The sequence below is a fragment of the Hemiscyllium ocellatum genome, chromosome 17, assembly GCF_020745735.1.
Source record: "Hemiscyllium ocellatum isolate sHemOce1 chromosome 17, sHemOce1.pat.X.cur, whole genome shotgun sequence".
Classification (NCBI taxonomy): Eukaryota; Metazoa; Chordata; class Chondrichthyes; order Orectolobiformes; family Hemiscylliidae; genus Hemiscyllium; species Hemiscyllium ocellatum.
The window spans coordinates 33514515-33531010 of record NC_083417.1 but is presented as its reverse complement, the minus strand read 5'-3'; the positions used below and the strand labels follow the sequence as shown (position 1 = coordinate 33531010).

The following is a 16496-nucleotide window of genomic DNA, read 5'->3' as shown; positions in this document are numbered from 1 at the left end:
TACTTATGCACAGAATTTATTGGACGAAAGTGGAAATAAATTACATGAAGCTGACATCGAAGAAATGTTGAACATTGTCAATGATGTGCCTGTCGTGCATTCCTTGAGCGATGAGAACATTGCTGCAATGGTTTTAAATACAGGTTCCTGTACAGATTAATGTGAGGATTGTAATGATGATGAGTTAGCGAACACAGTTGAAAAAGTCCCCATTGACGGTATGGTGAAAATGTGTGATCAGTTAATTGCCAACCTTGAATGATGTTCATTTAGTTAATGAGACAGATGACACTTGAAGTGTTTTAAACCACCGCCTGCCATAATGCTGAATCTGTGTATGTTTGAGCTTTACCGAATGTTTGTTTTTATTGAAACATTTTTTATGGAAATAAAATGTTGAATATTTATGGTTGCTGTATTTCATGAATTTGTATATATTACTCTATAAATAAGCTTTGTACGTTTTTAAGTTTTTCAGAATCGTTTCCTTGTAAAGTTTTTCAAGGAAATAAAATGTTGAATATTTATGGTCAATGTATATTATTTATCAGTACACTAGAGTAATAATGTCATAGAGATGTACAGCATGGAAACAACAGATCCTTCGGTCCAACTCGTCCATGCCGACCAGATATCCCAACCCAACCTAGTCCCATCTGCCAGCACCCGGCCCATATCCCTCCAAACTATTCCTATTCATATACCCATCCAAATGCCTCTTAAATGTTGCAATTGTACCAGCTTCCACAACTTCCTCTCCAAACATTTATTAATGTTGCTTGATCAACATTATTCCAAGCATTAGCAACTGCATAAATGGCATCCTTAAGACTAAACTCTTTCCGGAAGTCTTGAATTCCTACTTCTCTGTTGATTGCAGCAAGGATATATATATTTTTTAAAAAGTCTTTTATTCCGTACACGTACCACCCTCTGTGAAAAAGTTGCCCCATAAGTCTCTTTTATATCTTTCCCCTCTCACCCTAAACCTATGCCCTCTAATTCTGGACTCGCCGACCCCAGGGAAAAACTGTGCCTATTTACCCTATCCATACCCCTCATAATTTTGTAAACGTCCATAAGGTTACCCATCAGTCTCTGATGCTCCAGGGAAAATAGCCCCAGCCTGTTCAGCCTCTCCCTATAGCTCAAATCCTCCAACCCTGGACCCTTTCAAGTTTCGCAACAGCTTTCCGATAGGAAGGAGTCTAGAATTGCACGCAATATTCCAACAGTGGCCTAACCAATGTCCTGAACAGCTGCAACATGACCTCCCAACTCCTGTACTCAATACTTCGACCAATGAAGGAAAGCAAACTAAATGTCTTCTTCACTATCCTATCTACCTGCGACTCCACTTTCAAGGAGATATGAGCCTGCACTCCAAGGTCTTTGTTCAGCAACAGTCCCTAGGACCTTACCGTTAAGTGTATAAGTCCTGCTAAGATTTGCTTTCCCAAAATGCAGCACCTTGTATTTATCTGAATTAAACTCCATCTGCCACTTCTCAGTCCATTGGCCCATCTGGTCCAGATCCTGTTGTAATCTGAGGTAACCTTCTTCACTGTCCATACGCCTCCAATTTTGGTGTCATCTGCAATCTTACTAACTGCACCTCTTATGCTCACGTCCAAATAATTTATGTAAATGACAAAAAGTAGAGGACCCAGCACCGACCTTTGTGGCACTCCACTGGTCAGAGGCCTCCAGTCTGAAAAACAACTTCCACCACCACCCTCTGTCTTTGAGCCAATTCTGTATCCAAATGGCTAGTTCTCCCTGTAGTCCATGAGATCTAACCTTGCTAATCAGTCTCCCATGGGGAACCTTTGTCGAATGACATGCTGAAGTCCATATCGATCACATCTACTGCTCTGCCCTTATCAATCCTCTTTGTTACTTCCTCAAAAAACTCAATCAAATTTGTGAGACATGATTTTCTACGCACAAAGCCATGCTGACTATCCCTAATCAGTCCTTGCCTTTCCAAATATATGTACATCCTTTCCCTCAGGATTCCCTCCAACAACTTGCCTACCACCGACGCCAGGCAAAACTCTTTGGATTCTCCATAATTCTATTTGCCAAAGCTATTTCATGTCCCCTTTTTGCCCTCCTGATTTCCCTCTTAAGTAAACTCCTACTTCCTACTTCTAAGGATTCCCTCGATCTATTCTGTCTATACCTTACATATGCTTCCTTCTTTTTCTTAACCAAACCCTCCGTTTCTTTAGTCATCCAGCATTCCCTATACCCACCAGCCTTTCCTTTCACCCTAACAGGAATGTAATTTCTCTGGATTCTCGTTATCTCATTTCTGAAGGCTTCCCATTTTCCAACCGTCCCTTTACCTGTGAACATCTGCCTAATACCATCAAATTTGGCCTTTCTCCGATTTAGAACTTCAACTTTTAGATCTGGTCTATCCTTTTCCTTCATTATTTTAAGTCTAATAGAATTATGGTTGCTGGCCCCAAAGTGCTCCCCCACTGACACCTCAGTCACCTGCCCTGCCTTATTTCCCTGCCTTAAGTCAAGTTTTGCATCTTCTGTAGTAGGTACATCCACATCCTGAATCAGAAAATTGTCTTGTACGCACTTAACAAATTTCTCTCCATCTAAACCCTTAACACTATGGCAGTCCCAGTCTATGTTTGGAAAGTTAAAATCTCCTACCATAACCACTCTATTTTTCTTACAGATAACTGAGATGTCCTTACAAGTTCGTTTCTCAGTTTCCCTCTGACTATTAGGGTGTCTATAATACAGTCCCAATATGGTGATCATCCCTTTTCTTATTTCTCAGTTCCACCCAGATAACTTGCCTGGATATTTTTCTGGGAATATCCTCCTTCAGCACAGTTATCAAAAATGCCACCCCCTCCTCTCGCCTCCCTTTCTATCCTTCATGTAGCATTTGTATCCTGGAACATTAAGCTGCCAGTCCTGCCACCTCTGAGCCATGTTTCTGTAATTTCTATGATATCTCAGTCCCATGATCCTAACCATGCCCTGAGTTTGTCTGCCTTTCCTGTTCGGCCCCTGACAATGAAATAAATGCAGTTTAATTTATTAGTCCTACCTTGTCCCTGCCTGCCTTGACTGTTTGACTCACTTCTGTTCTCAACTGTACCAGTCTCAGATTGATCTCTTTCCTCACTATCTCCCTGGGTCCCATCCCCTCCACCCCCTTACTCCCAGACAGCTCTATCAAATCTCCCTGCCAGTATATTAGTCCCCTTCCAATTTAGGTGCAACCCATCCTCCTTGTACAGGTCATTTCTACCCCTAAAGAGATTCCAATGATCCAAAAATGTGAATCCTTCCCCCATACACCAGCTCCTCAGCCATGCATTCATCTGCTCTATCCTCCTATTCCTGCCCTTACTAGCTCATAGCATTGGGAGTAATCCAGATATTACTACTCTCGAGGACCTTGTTTTTAAATTTCTGCCTAACTCTCTAATCTCCCTTCAGAATCTCAACCTTTTCCCTTCCTATGTCATTGTTTCCAATGTGGACAATGAGCTCTTGCTGGCCCCTCTCCCCCGTGAGAACATTCTGCACCCTCTCTGAGACATCCTTGATCCTGGCACCAGGAAAGCAACACACCATTCTGCTTTTTCACTGCTGGCCACAGAAACGTCTGTCTCTACCTCGAACGAGAGAATCCCCTAACACAGTTGATCTCTTGGAACCTGACGTATCCCTCATTGCATTAGAACCAGTCTCCATACCAGAAATTTTGCTGTTCGTGCTATGCTCCCCTGAGAATCCATCGTCCCCTAAATTTTCCAAAACAGCATACCTGTTTGAAATGGGTGTATCCATGCACTAGCTGCTTACTTCTCTTACCATCTATGTGACTGCATCTGAGAGCACCACCCCCCCCCCCCTTCCTATAATTGCCATCCACCACATACTGTTGCAAATTCCTCATTGGTTCTAATTGTCTCTCCAACCAATCCATTTGATCTGATAAGATTTGCAGACAGCAGCTTTATGGCAGATATAATCCGCAGTAACCCTTAAACTCTTTTTAAACTCCCACATCTGACAAGAAGTAGATATCACTCTGTGAAGGAGCAAAAGTGACCTTTAATAATCTACAGACCCAGAAAACAACACCGTCTTATTCCTCTACAATCCCCAGGTTAAATGAATAGTTATGGCTTATATTTTAAGTTTCACTTAAGTGTTTATTTCATGTCGTGGTCTTGAGAGTTTGATAGCTACTTCCTTGAGTAGTTGTTTGACTTAGCCTGAACTTTCTCAGTTTTGGATGATCTCTTCAGGATTCTAACCAAATAGTTCTGGTCTGGTGCTAAACTGTTACATTGAGGTAATTTATTTCCTTATTCTTCTGCTCTAGACTCTGTGTCTAGTAGAACCTGTTTCACATGCTCAACTTCAATCAGGGTTAATCTTCTAGATTGAAAGTAAGTTAATGCTTTTCAATATTTACTTCGTTGTAAAACACTCACGTTGACACCAAATTCACACTATCACCCCAGAGTGCAATCTCTTACAGTGGTTGGAAAGGAATCCATGGTTCCAGAAATATTGACAAGTTAATCATTAAAACACCGCCCACACACAAGTGAATACCCACATGCCACTAAGTCAAAATCCAAACATATGAATAACTAATATTAAAGTTTACAAATGTAAATTACACACCTTTCATACCAGTGGTTTTGCATAATTTTCATACAATTGAAGAAAGACCCGTTGCGAGTTTGTTACGATCATTGGCTTCTGCAAATATGTTTTCCAATTACAAGGAGATCGATAACAATCATTTTTGTATTACTAAAATGTTGACTTTTTGGTAGGGGTTTTATTTTGAGTACAGAGCTTGCAGAACTTGCTTTGTAAAATCGGCAGTTTTTAGGAGTTTTTCTTGCTGTCCGTTTCCAGACTACAATAAACAAAAACAAATTGCTGGAAAAGCTCAAAAGGCCTGGCAGAACTGAAGTTTTGTGGAAGGGTGAATCAACCCAAAATATTAACTCTGATTTCTCTCCACAGATGCTGCTAGATCTGCTGGGCTTTTCTAGTAATTTCTGTTTTTATATCAGCTTTTCATTGCTTTATTAAATGCTAAATGAACAATGCTGATGGGATTGTGATAGTGGGGCCAGTTAGAACGAGAGCACAGTTGTTAAATCGTGCTTAGAGCTCCACAGTGGTCATTGAAGTATCAGTTTAAGACTGTAATTGGAGTATTATGGATAGTTTTGATCTCCCTACCTAAGAGAAGATATATTTGGCATAGAGGGTTCACAAGGTTGATACTGGGATTAACAGGACCTGTGTATGATAGATTGGTTCAACTGGACTTGCATTCACTCGTGTTTAGCAGAATGAAACCGGATCTGATTGAAACATACAGCGAATCCTCTGCGCAATCACGAATTGTGAATTCATAGAATCCCTGCAGTGTGGAAACAGGCTAGTTTAGCCCAAAAAGTCCACACTGGCCCAACAAGTCCACAGCAACCCTTCGAAGAGTATCCACCCAGACCAAGACGCCTACCCTTTACTTTTACCTGTCTTCTGATTAATACAGCTAATCTACAAATCCTGAAACACTATGGGTAATTTAGCATAGCCAATTCACCTAACTGGCACATCTTTGGACTGTGGGAGGAAACCCATGCAGACACTGAGTGAATGCACATACTCCATGCAGATAGTCGCCTGAGGCAGGAATAGAACCCGGGTCCCTGGTGCTGTGAGGCAGCAGTGCTAACCACTGGGCCTCCCGTGTCACCTATCCCTGCTGGGAAAAAAAAACAAGAAAAATCAACAGCTACAGACAAAAATTGCTTATCTGCAATATTTTATAACAATTTTAACTGCTTTTTAATAAACACTGCACTTGCAAATTTCATCATCCATAGAGGTTCTTGGGAATGGCGCCCTTGCAGATACTGACAATATATCATTTAAACAGGGCTAGACAGAGTAAATGCAGGGAAGATGGTTCTCCTGGCTGGGGAGTCTAAAAACCAGTGGTTACAGTCTCAGAAAATAGTTTAGGCCTTTTAGGACTGAGATGAGGAAACATTTCTTCACTGACAGTAGTCAACATGTGGAATTTGCTACCATAGAAGGTTGTGGAGGTTGGGTCATTGTATATATTCAAGAAGAGATTGATCCATTTTTTAGTTATTAAAGACATCAAAGAAGATGGAGAGAAAGCAGGAATATGGCACTGAGATAGGAGATCAGCAGTGAGATAGGGCTCAATGACCTACTACTCATTGTTTCAATGTGCCTCTAAGACAAAGAAACCCAGAAAGCCTTTGTACATGTAAAATAATTTACATTTGTTACTTATTCCATCTGTTTCAGGAGTTTTGGAGAATCATCAGTCTGAGGATGGGATTGAGCAACCAGCTTTAAAACGTCAACGAGTAGACGTTTCAAATGGGCAGCCAATGCAAGATTCTACAGTAAAGGTAAATTTGAAGGAGTGTATATTTTTGTCAGCTGAAGATTTTACGAGGTAATGTATCAGTGTCATTGCTTAATACTTCTCAGATGTATGTCAAAATAGGTTGATACACCATTGCATTTTGTCGGTTTTGCACCTGAATCCTTTGAACATGACTTATCTCTGCACTTTGATGTCTGTAAAATGCTAAAAACTGATTTGGAATTAAATTGTCAAATAACTTAAGTCACCCAGCTCTTGGCTTGCATGTCATTCTCTGAAGAATGGCTCTGTTGTTTTGAGCTACACAGTGTGACCTCTGGTTGTGCCTTGCCATTTTCCTTTCTTCCTCGTGTGGAAATATTTAACCTATACTTCTAAATACACTGATGACCCAGATGCAATACAGAATTATGCTTTATCACAGACAGAAGTCTGCATTTTGCAATTGCATGAAAATATTAAATTCTATTAAAAAGGAACAGTATAACTTTAGTTTGAGTTATGTTAATTTCTGTGACAGACCACAAATAACTAGGTCAAAAATATAGGGTTAATGCTCTTTCCAAATTATTGTCAAAGCTGTTTTGGGTAGTTGCATAATTTCTCAAAGTTACCAAAGTTGGAAATGAGATGCTAATACTAGATTTAATTAAACAATGTAATAATACAAGTGTCTACCTCTTCCTTAACCAACGGTCCTATAAGTCATCTTTACAATATTTTCTAATCAACCTGTTCAGGGATGTTACACACCTGGAGCAAGTGAATATGAACTCAGGCATCCTGACTGAGAGGTAGGGACACTACCAGTACATCATAAGAACACTAATTTTATATTTGGATGTAGGTTTGCTCGCTGAGCTGGAAGGTTCGTTTTCAGGACAATGAATATACTGTTAATATGCTTCGACCCATTGGCAGACATCTGGATTCTGTCCAGTGCGGAATGGCAAATATTTGGGAACTCAGAAGATGGTGCCTTTTAGCTACCTTGAACAGCAAAGCACCCACTCAATTGTATAATCAAATCTCTGAAGTGAGTTCTGAGTCTCCATAACATTTTGGTTCAGGTGGGAGTACTATCACTGAACCATGGCTCATGAAATCCATTGTTTTTGTAATGTTTTACTGAAGTAGAATTTGCTGGATTGGTATGTGAAGCTTGTCACTTTAATTCCTTATTCCACATTTATTTCCTCATTCTTCAGCTCAAACTTTTTGTGTGAATTAATAGAATGATTTTGTGTGAATGAAAAGAATAGAATCCATGATGATAAGGCACCTGAGATTTTAGTGAATGACAGGTGGAGGACCACCAATATATTTCCTTAATGGAAAGGAAATAAGTTGAAAGGGTGTTCAGTTGTGTAAAGGAAACAACAAAAAGATGGAAAGATCAAGTCGATAAATCCAGAGAGAAAAAGTGCCAAAAGAGAAGTAAGAAATAATGTAAACCTTGTCTAAGAACGTTTTATTATTTCTTGCAGCTCCAGAAATTCATTTTGTTTCGTTTTTTAAAAAATTTATTTATTAATTCATGGCATGTGGGCATTTGTGGATAATACATTATTGAAATTTATTATCCATCCATAATTGCCCAAGGGGACATGTGTAGCTAGACCAGGTAAGGATGGCAGTTTCCTTCTGTGAAGGACACTAATGAACCAGAGAGGTTTTTCCTGACAATTGACAATGATTTCATGGACTTCATTAGACTCCTCATTCCAGATATTTTTGAATTCAAATTTCATTATCTACCATGGCAGGATTCAAATCCAGGTCTCAAGATCAGGGTCTCTGGATTAATGTTCAAGCGATAATATCACTAGGCTATCATCTCTCTGGATCTTCACCACTGAATGATAGTGTAGGAACGTAAATCTTGTGTATTGTTTAAAAACTTAATATAATTTCTTATGGCAGTTTACTTCATAATCCATACAAATTTGTAATGTTATGAAACTCTGGTGAAGATTCACAGCAAGGTTCTAGTTTTGCAAAGCAAATGATGGATTGGCGCCTCGTAATTTCTGATGATTTACATCACCTATGTTATCTCTTCTTTGCAATAATAGCTGAGTATTTTTGTGTTCTAAAACTGGCAAGTGTCAAGAACTGCACATTACTTTGCCAACAAATATTGATCATTGATTTAAATGCTGGTGCCACACTTAATTTATGATTTGGAGATGCTGGTGTTGGACTGGGTGTACAAAGGTAAAAAATCACACAACACCAGTTTATAGTCCAACGGGTTTAATTGGAAGCACACTAGCTTTCGGAGCGCCGCTCCTTCATCAGGTGGTTGAGGAAGTCTGTGTAAATCAAGGTGTTTTCAATGTATAATTTCAGTTACATCACTCTGTTAACCTTTGCTATAAATCCTGTGCCCTACAATTGTGTCCTCCACAACCACCTGATGAAGGTGCGGCACTCCGAAAGTTAGTGTGCTTCCAATTAAACCTGTTGGACTATAGCCTAGTGTTGAGATTTTTAACTTTATACTTAATTTAAACCACTAGGTGGTAATGTTGCTACATATCCAGTGGAGAGCAAAACTTCTCAAAACACATCATCCAAAATGGTTTGGGGGAAGTAATTCCAAATTTATGTGATTTAGCTGAAACATCTGATGTAATGTATTTTCGAATAGTACATTTTGAAACTTCATAGTTGTGCTGTCTCCATATTGAAAAGAAAATTTCCACTGCGTATGTTTCTGTTTGCCATATTTAGAATTATATGACACTTAAATGATAAACCATAGACTTTACTAATGTTTTAATCCACTAGAATAATATTTGGATAGTGAATTGACAAACTAATAAAATAGTGTTGGGGTAGGATAGCATACTGTAACTAGTCACAGGGATCAATGCTGGACCCAGAATTATAGACAATATATATTAATGATTTAAATTGCAAACGTGAATGTACTCATGCCAAGTTTGTGGATGTCAGTACATGGATAGAGACAAGTTAAGTGAGTAAGTAAAATGAAATATAATGTGGGAAAATGTGAGGTGGTGCATTTTGGTAGGAAGAATAGAAGAATATTTAAACAGAGAATGACTGCAGAAAGATGTAGAACTGAGGGATTTTGAAGTTCTTGTCCACAAATCGTAGAATTTATAGCATCAAGAGTTCAGCCTGCAACACGGAAGGCAAATGGAATGTTGGCCTTTATTTCAGAGGGAAAGGAGTATAAAAGAGGGAGGTTTTGCTAAAACTGTACAAGGCATTAGTCAGACAACAACTAGAATATTTTTATTTCTTTATTTTTATTAGATTCCCTACAGCGTGAAACAGGCCATTTAGCCCCACCAGTCCACACCGACTCTCCGAAGAGTAACCCACCCAGATCCATTTACCTCTGACTAATGCACCTGACACTATGGAGCAATTTAGCATGACCAATCCACCTGACCTGCACATCTTTGGATTGTGGCAGGAAACCCACACAGACACGGGGGGGAGCATGTACATTCCACACAGACAGTTGCCCAAGTTGGAATCAAACCCGGGTCCCTGGTGCTGTGAGACTGCAGTGCTAACTATATTGTGAACAGTTTTGAACTCCTTTATCTAAGGAAAGCTGTACTGGCATTGAAGGTAGTCCAGTAAAGGATTGTCAGATGAGCCATGATGTCATTGAATAGTGGAGCTGACTGGATGGGCTGAAAGGCCTATTTCTGCTCCCTATGTCTTATGGTCATTGTTAAAACTACTGATTTAAATTCTATAAAAAACATTGCAAATAATTTTGTAAAGTCTTCATCAAATATTTACACATTTTTGCTTTATCTTATGACACTTGATTTCAGTTCTTGCTATCACATTTTGGTTTCCAACTTCTCAAATATTCCTTTGAGCCAATTATTTGTGTCTAGCATTCGATATTCAATTGGAAGCTATTCTTAGAATTTAAACTTAGAATAAAAGTTTGCAAGAGATTTGTCCAAGTAAATAAAGAAGCTGATTCATGGTACTCATTATCATTGAATGGATAAAATTCAAATGTACTAATGAATTTGAAGATTTGACAAGGACCCAAAGTTGAACCATTTATATGTTCAATAACAGATGCATTTGAAATGTTTATTCATTCAACAAGACTGCAAGTTGTAAATTTATAATTTTTTTACATCACTTTACTGGCAAATGTAATGGGTTATTTTTCTCCTTTCTTTTTACAGTCTATTCTCTTTGACATTAATCAAGCCATTTGTTTGCGTCTTGATAGTATTGAAGCCAAAATTCAGGCTGTGGAAGCAACTTGCAAAGCTATTGAAGAGAAAATAGACTTGGTTTTTAATAAACAAAATAGTCCTATCCAGGTCCCTATGGTGGCAGGATCTCCTCTGGGTGCAACACAGACATGGAATAAAGTTCGCAGGTAAGCCACATGCTTTGGAAACATTTGGAAAAATGTGATGCAGGCAATTTGTGTGCCATAAAAAATTGAATTTTTCATTTAAGAGTAACCAAATGTTGTTTAGGGTGCAGTTCAAGTAGTTAACAAACTGCTACATAAGTTCGAAAGGTAGGAGTTTTTATAATCTACATATGAAGATGAATATGTGCAACAGCTTTGAGTGATCTTTTTGTCTTTTCCTGACATTACTTGTGTTATACTGGTAAGCTTGTTATCATGAGCTTATCATTTTAGTATGATGAATATCATCGCTGTATCTGTAATTACCAACTGTGCAAATTGATAATTGGTATACTAATTAAAACAAGTACAGTCTGAATTTATGTTGTTTTTAAACTTCTGAATCCATGCCTGCAAAAACATCTTTTGGGTAAAGGTTTCGGGTCCAGACTCTGCTTTCTCTGCATGAAGCTGCCAGTCCTGTAGACATTCTGCAGCAATTTGTGTTTTTGTTTTGGATTTCTTTGCAACTCGATTAGGTGACTGTTGGATCAGAAAGTTTCTACACAAAACTGACATCTTGCTGACCAACCTAAAATGTAATGACTTTACGTTTTAAAAGTTATTAAAAGAATTCATTATGGCTACAGAAATACTTTGTGTTAATCATTAATACCTTTATAGATATAAACCGAACCTGCATGCCACTAGTTCAAGATCCAAACCCCAAAGCAAATGACATTAAAATCCATGTAAATTGTACATGTTGCATCTCAATTTCAAATCTTTACTTAGTACTTAAAAGTAGTTCTGCTGAACCAATTATTTATTTAATTTAGGGATTATAACACAAAATATTCAATGGTTCATCTAAAACCTTAGTGCACATATACTGTTTGCAACAAGTATATATTTTGATATCAAACATTTCTGTTTAAGATATTTTATGGGGCAACATTGAAATCACATGACTTTAAATGTGATAGTAGGATCCCATCTTTTTAAAAAAAAATCAGTCTAGCCCTGATGAACAGGTTAATATCAGCCAAATAACTGCCGATGCTGGAAATCTGAAATAAAAGTAAATTGTGGGGAGAGAAAGAGTTGATGTTTTGAGTGGAATAATTCTCTTTTTGGAACTGAAAAGTCATTATTCAACTTGAGATATTAACACAAGTCTTTCAACGGATGCTGTCATAACATGCACAGGATGTGATTTGCATGTTTCATTGGCTCAAAAATAAACTCTTAACTCAAATGCCCATTCGTCAACATACATTTTCATCGTCATTATGTTGTTTTAGTTTCATACATGTCCTGCTGTTTAGATACTATAATTCTATCAAAGCCTGGATAACAGTAACTCATTGTTACCTGAATTTATGCAATGTCAAAGCATCCTAAAATCACCTTGTTTTGGGTTAACCTCTATTTCTGATGATTAAGCTTTCATAATTTTGGTAGAATTTTTAATAACTGAATCATCGCTTTGAATTTTGGGTAAAATTTTGCATATTATAAAAGTTATGTGGTTCTAAATTATAACCAAATAGTGAATGCCCTCTTTGTTAGGTGGGGTAAGAGAAATGGGCATTGTCTCTGGAATTGTCAAAATATTTGTTGTTTGTTTACGTAAGATGCCAAGAAGAGATTATGATAACTTGCATAATTATTAGTAGTGTTTACAGACCAGAGTACATCAAGCCTGTGGTTGCAGAAGTGGGAGTCAAAGACCTAGGCCGAATCCCACTGTGAAATTTGTTTTCTTCAGGCACTGATAAAGCTGCTGGTCTTTTAACCACAAGTTTTATGTGATTGTGATTGAATATCATTTGAAAACCATACACACGTTGTCATTTTAATGCTATTAGAATAATGGGATACTAACCTTTTATTATGAGAGGAATTGAACACATGAGTGAGGATATTATGTTTCAGGCATTTGTGAGATCACACCTTGAATACTGTGCACAGTTTTGGTCTCCTTGTTTTAAGCAAATGTGTAAATGTGATGGAAATGGTTCAGAGAATGTTTACTGGATTGATACCTAGGCCAAAGTGAGTACTGCAGATGCTGGAGATTAGAGTCAAGAGCGTGGTGCTGGAAAAGCCCAGCCGGTCAGACAGCATCCAAGGAGCAGGAAGATCGACATTTCGGGCAAAATGTCCCTTCATCAGGAATGAGCCCTCCTTCCTGATTAGCCCTTCTGATGAAGGAGTTTTGCCTGAAATGTCAATTTTCCTGCACCTCAGATGCTGCCTGACCTGCTGGGCCTTGCCAGCAACACACTCTCGACTGATGTCTAGAATAAGCTAGTATTCTAATGAAGAAAGTTTGAACAGACTGACCTTATTTTCATCAGGGCTCAGAAGAGCAAGGGATGATTTGATTGAAGTGTATTAGATCTGGTTGCTGTAGAGAAGGTGGACTTGGATAGGATGTTTACTTTTATAGGTGAATTTAGAAACTGAGAACAATTTTTACAATTTGTGGTTTGGCTTTTGAGGGCGGAGATTTCATGAGCTCTTGCCTCGTGGTTATAGTTATGTGACTTTGAAGCTGTCCGCCTCAGAAGGCGTTGGAAGCACGAGTGGAGGAAGATAAGTTATTTGACAAAGAAATCCAAGGTAATTGGGGAAAGATGGGAATATGGAATTGTAAACACAAACAGATAACCCGTGTGATCTTGTTGAATGGCGGAGTAGGCTTGAAGGGCCAAGCAAACTACTTTTGTCCCTAATTTGTATGTTCATAAATCTAGTTGAAGGGGCTCTTAGAAATGAGAGTAAACTAGTTTTGGAATTGACCCAACACCCCCCCCATTCTTTTTAATGCAGTATCCTAGAATATTTATGATATGTTTCATTGTATTGTCACAGTTATTTAAAGAATGCTAAAAGAGTCATAGAGATGTACAGCATGGAAACAGACCCTTCGGTCCAACCTGTCCATGCCGACCAGATATCCCAACCTAATCTAGTCCCATCTGCCAGCACCCGGCCCACATTCTAATTATGATTCTCAAATGGCTTAATGATTAAGTGCATATATTTTGCCAGTGTCTGGGTAAACTATTACATTTCAAGGTTTTTATGTAAAATTATTTTAAAACCTGAGCTGCTGGTTTGAAGCAGTTCTGGCTGGCAAATAGATATTTGCATCTTATAGTTACAGAGGTCTACGGAAGAGTGAAATAGACGAAATAATATTCAGATAGATGCTGTTATTATTTTCATGAGCAATCGTATTTCTCAAAATCATGATCTGGGTATATATTTTGTTAAATACATATTCTGTATTTACTTGTCAAATTATGTTTTATTCTCTGATTTTGTTTTTTGGATTATTCTGTTGTTATTCTCATCTTTTATTTGTTTTCTTTTGCAGTACAGTACCACAAACCACTGTAATATTAAATAGTGATCGACAGAATCCAATTAGTTCCAAAGTTGCTGGACAAGAAGAATCTTTAGCTCGAGGAACAGACACCCTGGACAATATTCTCAGCAAGTTAGTGAAACTCTAAAATTTCACTTCATTTTCTTGTTGCATCACGATTAATGAGGTTTGTTTATGAGTCCACTTAGCTACATGCTTTAAGAATTTGAGTTCAACTATATAATTATAATTAAATAAAAGCAGAAAATTTTGGCTGTATTCAGCAGGACATGCAACATCTATGGAGAGAGAAACAACTAATATTCCAGGTTGTTAACTTTTCTACAGAAATTGGGAAACCGTTTCAGCATGTAAGACTAGAGGGTACAAAAATAATTAAAAAATGAAATGAAAAAGAATGAAAAAGCCAGAACACATGTCTCATTTGTAACACTAATGAATTGACAGCACAAGTTAAAATAAGTAAGTATGTATGATCTGAGAAAGGTGGTTGCAAGATGATAACAACTGGAATCTGAATGTTCAATGGGATGTACCTTTTTGGAAGGATAGCAATCAACATAAAAGTGGAGGTGGCGCTCTGTTACTTAGTATGACAATAAAGAAAGATGACATTCTAAGTATAGAACAAGATATACAATCAGTTTGAGTACAGGTAAGAAATCACTTGTAGGCGTAGTTGATAGGCACCCTAATGATCTCACTCTGACAGAATATGCAGGAAGCAATAATGGGCCTATCAGAAAGGTACAGAGAAAATCATTGAAAATATTAATTTACATTTACATTAGATTAATTTATTTGGCAAAAGGTCATCTGGATGATAAGGTCACAAAGTGTTTCTTTGAGCAATACCTTTTTTTGTATAGGAAATCTGAGGCGAGGCTACACTGGAGTCATTGACATAATGATTATGTTCTTGTGTAGTAGTGATTATAATATGATTGAATTTCACAGTCAGTTTGAGGGAGAAAAATAATATATCTGAGACTGATGTTTTAAATTATGAGAACATGAAGATAGAGCTGGCAAAATGAACTGGGAAATTAGATTAAGGGTATGTCAGTGGAAATGCAGTGGCAGGTATTTATGGAGAGATTTCAAAATACACAGAAATGATGCTTTCCACTGTGTAAGAAAGACAAAGGAAAGAGTGCATTATCTTTGACTAATAAAGGAAGTTGAAACTGTATCAAATTTATAATTCTGCAAAGATGAGTGGCAGGTCAGAAATTTGGTCAGTATAAACAATATCTAAAAATGATTAAAAGATTAATAAGGTGGGAGAAATTGGAGTACAAAAGAAAACAAATTAAAATATAAAAACAGATAAATAATAGAGTATTTACAAGGAAAAGAGTAGGTAATCTTTGTCCTCTACAGAAGATTTGGCAATTAATAATGGAAAATATAGAAATGGAAGTTAAATTAAGTAGATGTTTTGTACCTGTCTTAATTGTAGAGAATACAAACAAGATTTCTGAAATAAACTCAGTTGAGTTTTTTGAGGAAGTGATGAAGATGCTTGAGGCTAATGCAGTGGATGTTGTTTACATGGACTTTATTGAAGCATTTAACAAGGTTGCTAATGGTAGGCTGGTCAGAAGATTAAGTTCCATGAAATCCATGGGGAGTTGGTGAATTGGCACGTTGGATATAAACTTGGCTTGGGCATAGAAGACAGAAGGGTGGCTGTAGAGCAGTGTTTTTTTCTGACTGGAGGTCTGTGACCAGTGGTGTTGCATGAAGATCAAGGCTTGGATGACTTGCTTGTAGCATATATATATATATAAATGATTTTAGATAAAAATGTAGATGGTCTGATAAGTTTGCAGGCAACTCAGACATTGGTGGAGTTATGGATAGTAAGGAAGATTATAAAAAGATCAATTGGAAAGTTGGGCAAGGAATGGCAGATGAAGTCTAATCCAGACAAGTGTGAAGTTATGCATTTCAGGAGGTCAAATATAAAAGGAAAGTACAGTGAAACTCTAAAAGTGTCAACTCAAGTGGATTAAATGGTAAAGAAGACTTATGACATGCTTGCTTTTAATCATCAGAGCATTGAGTATAAGAGTTAGCAAGATTTAGTGCAGCTGTGTAAGACCTTAGGCTACATTTGGACTGTTGTGTGTAGTTCTGGTTGTCACTATCAGAAGGATGTGAAGGCTTTGGATAGGGTGCAAAAGAAGTTTACCAGAAAGTTGTGTTCACTGTCAGGAGAGTTTGGGCAAAGTTTTATTATTTTTGCTAGAGTGTTGGAGACTGAGGGGTGA

The 16496-nt window shown here is 37.7% G+C and overlaps 1 protein-coding gene across 3 annotated transcripts in view; it reads left to right on the top strand.

Moving 5' to 3' along the window:
- banp (BTG3 associated nuclear protein) overlaps positions 1-16496 on the top strand; it is a 218101-nt gene that overhangs the window by 40411 nt on the left and 161194 nt on the right. For all 3 annotated transcript variants that reach the window (XM_060837653.1, XM_060837654.1, XM_060837652.1), the window contains exons 3-5: positions 6361-6467; positions 10642-10841; positions 14209-14331. In XM_060837653.1, coding sequence (XP_060693636.1) covers positions 6361-6467; positions 10642-10841; positions 14209-14331 — 430 coding nt within the window. The remainder of the gene's footprint in view (positions 1-6360; positions 6468-10641; positions 10842-14208; positions 14332-16496) is intronic.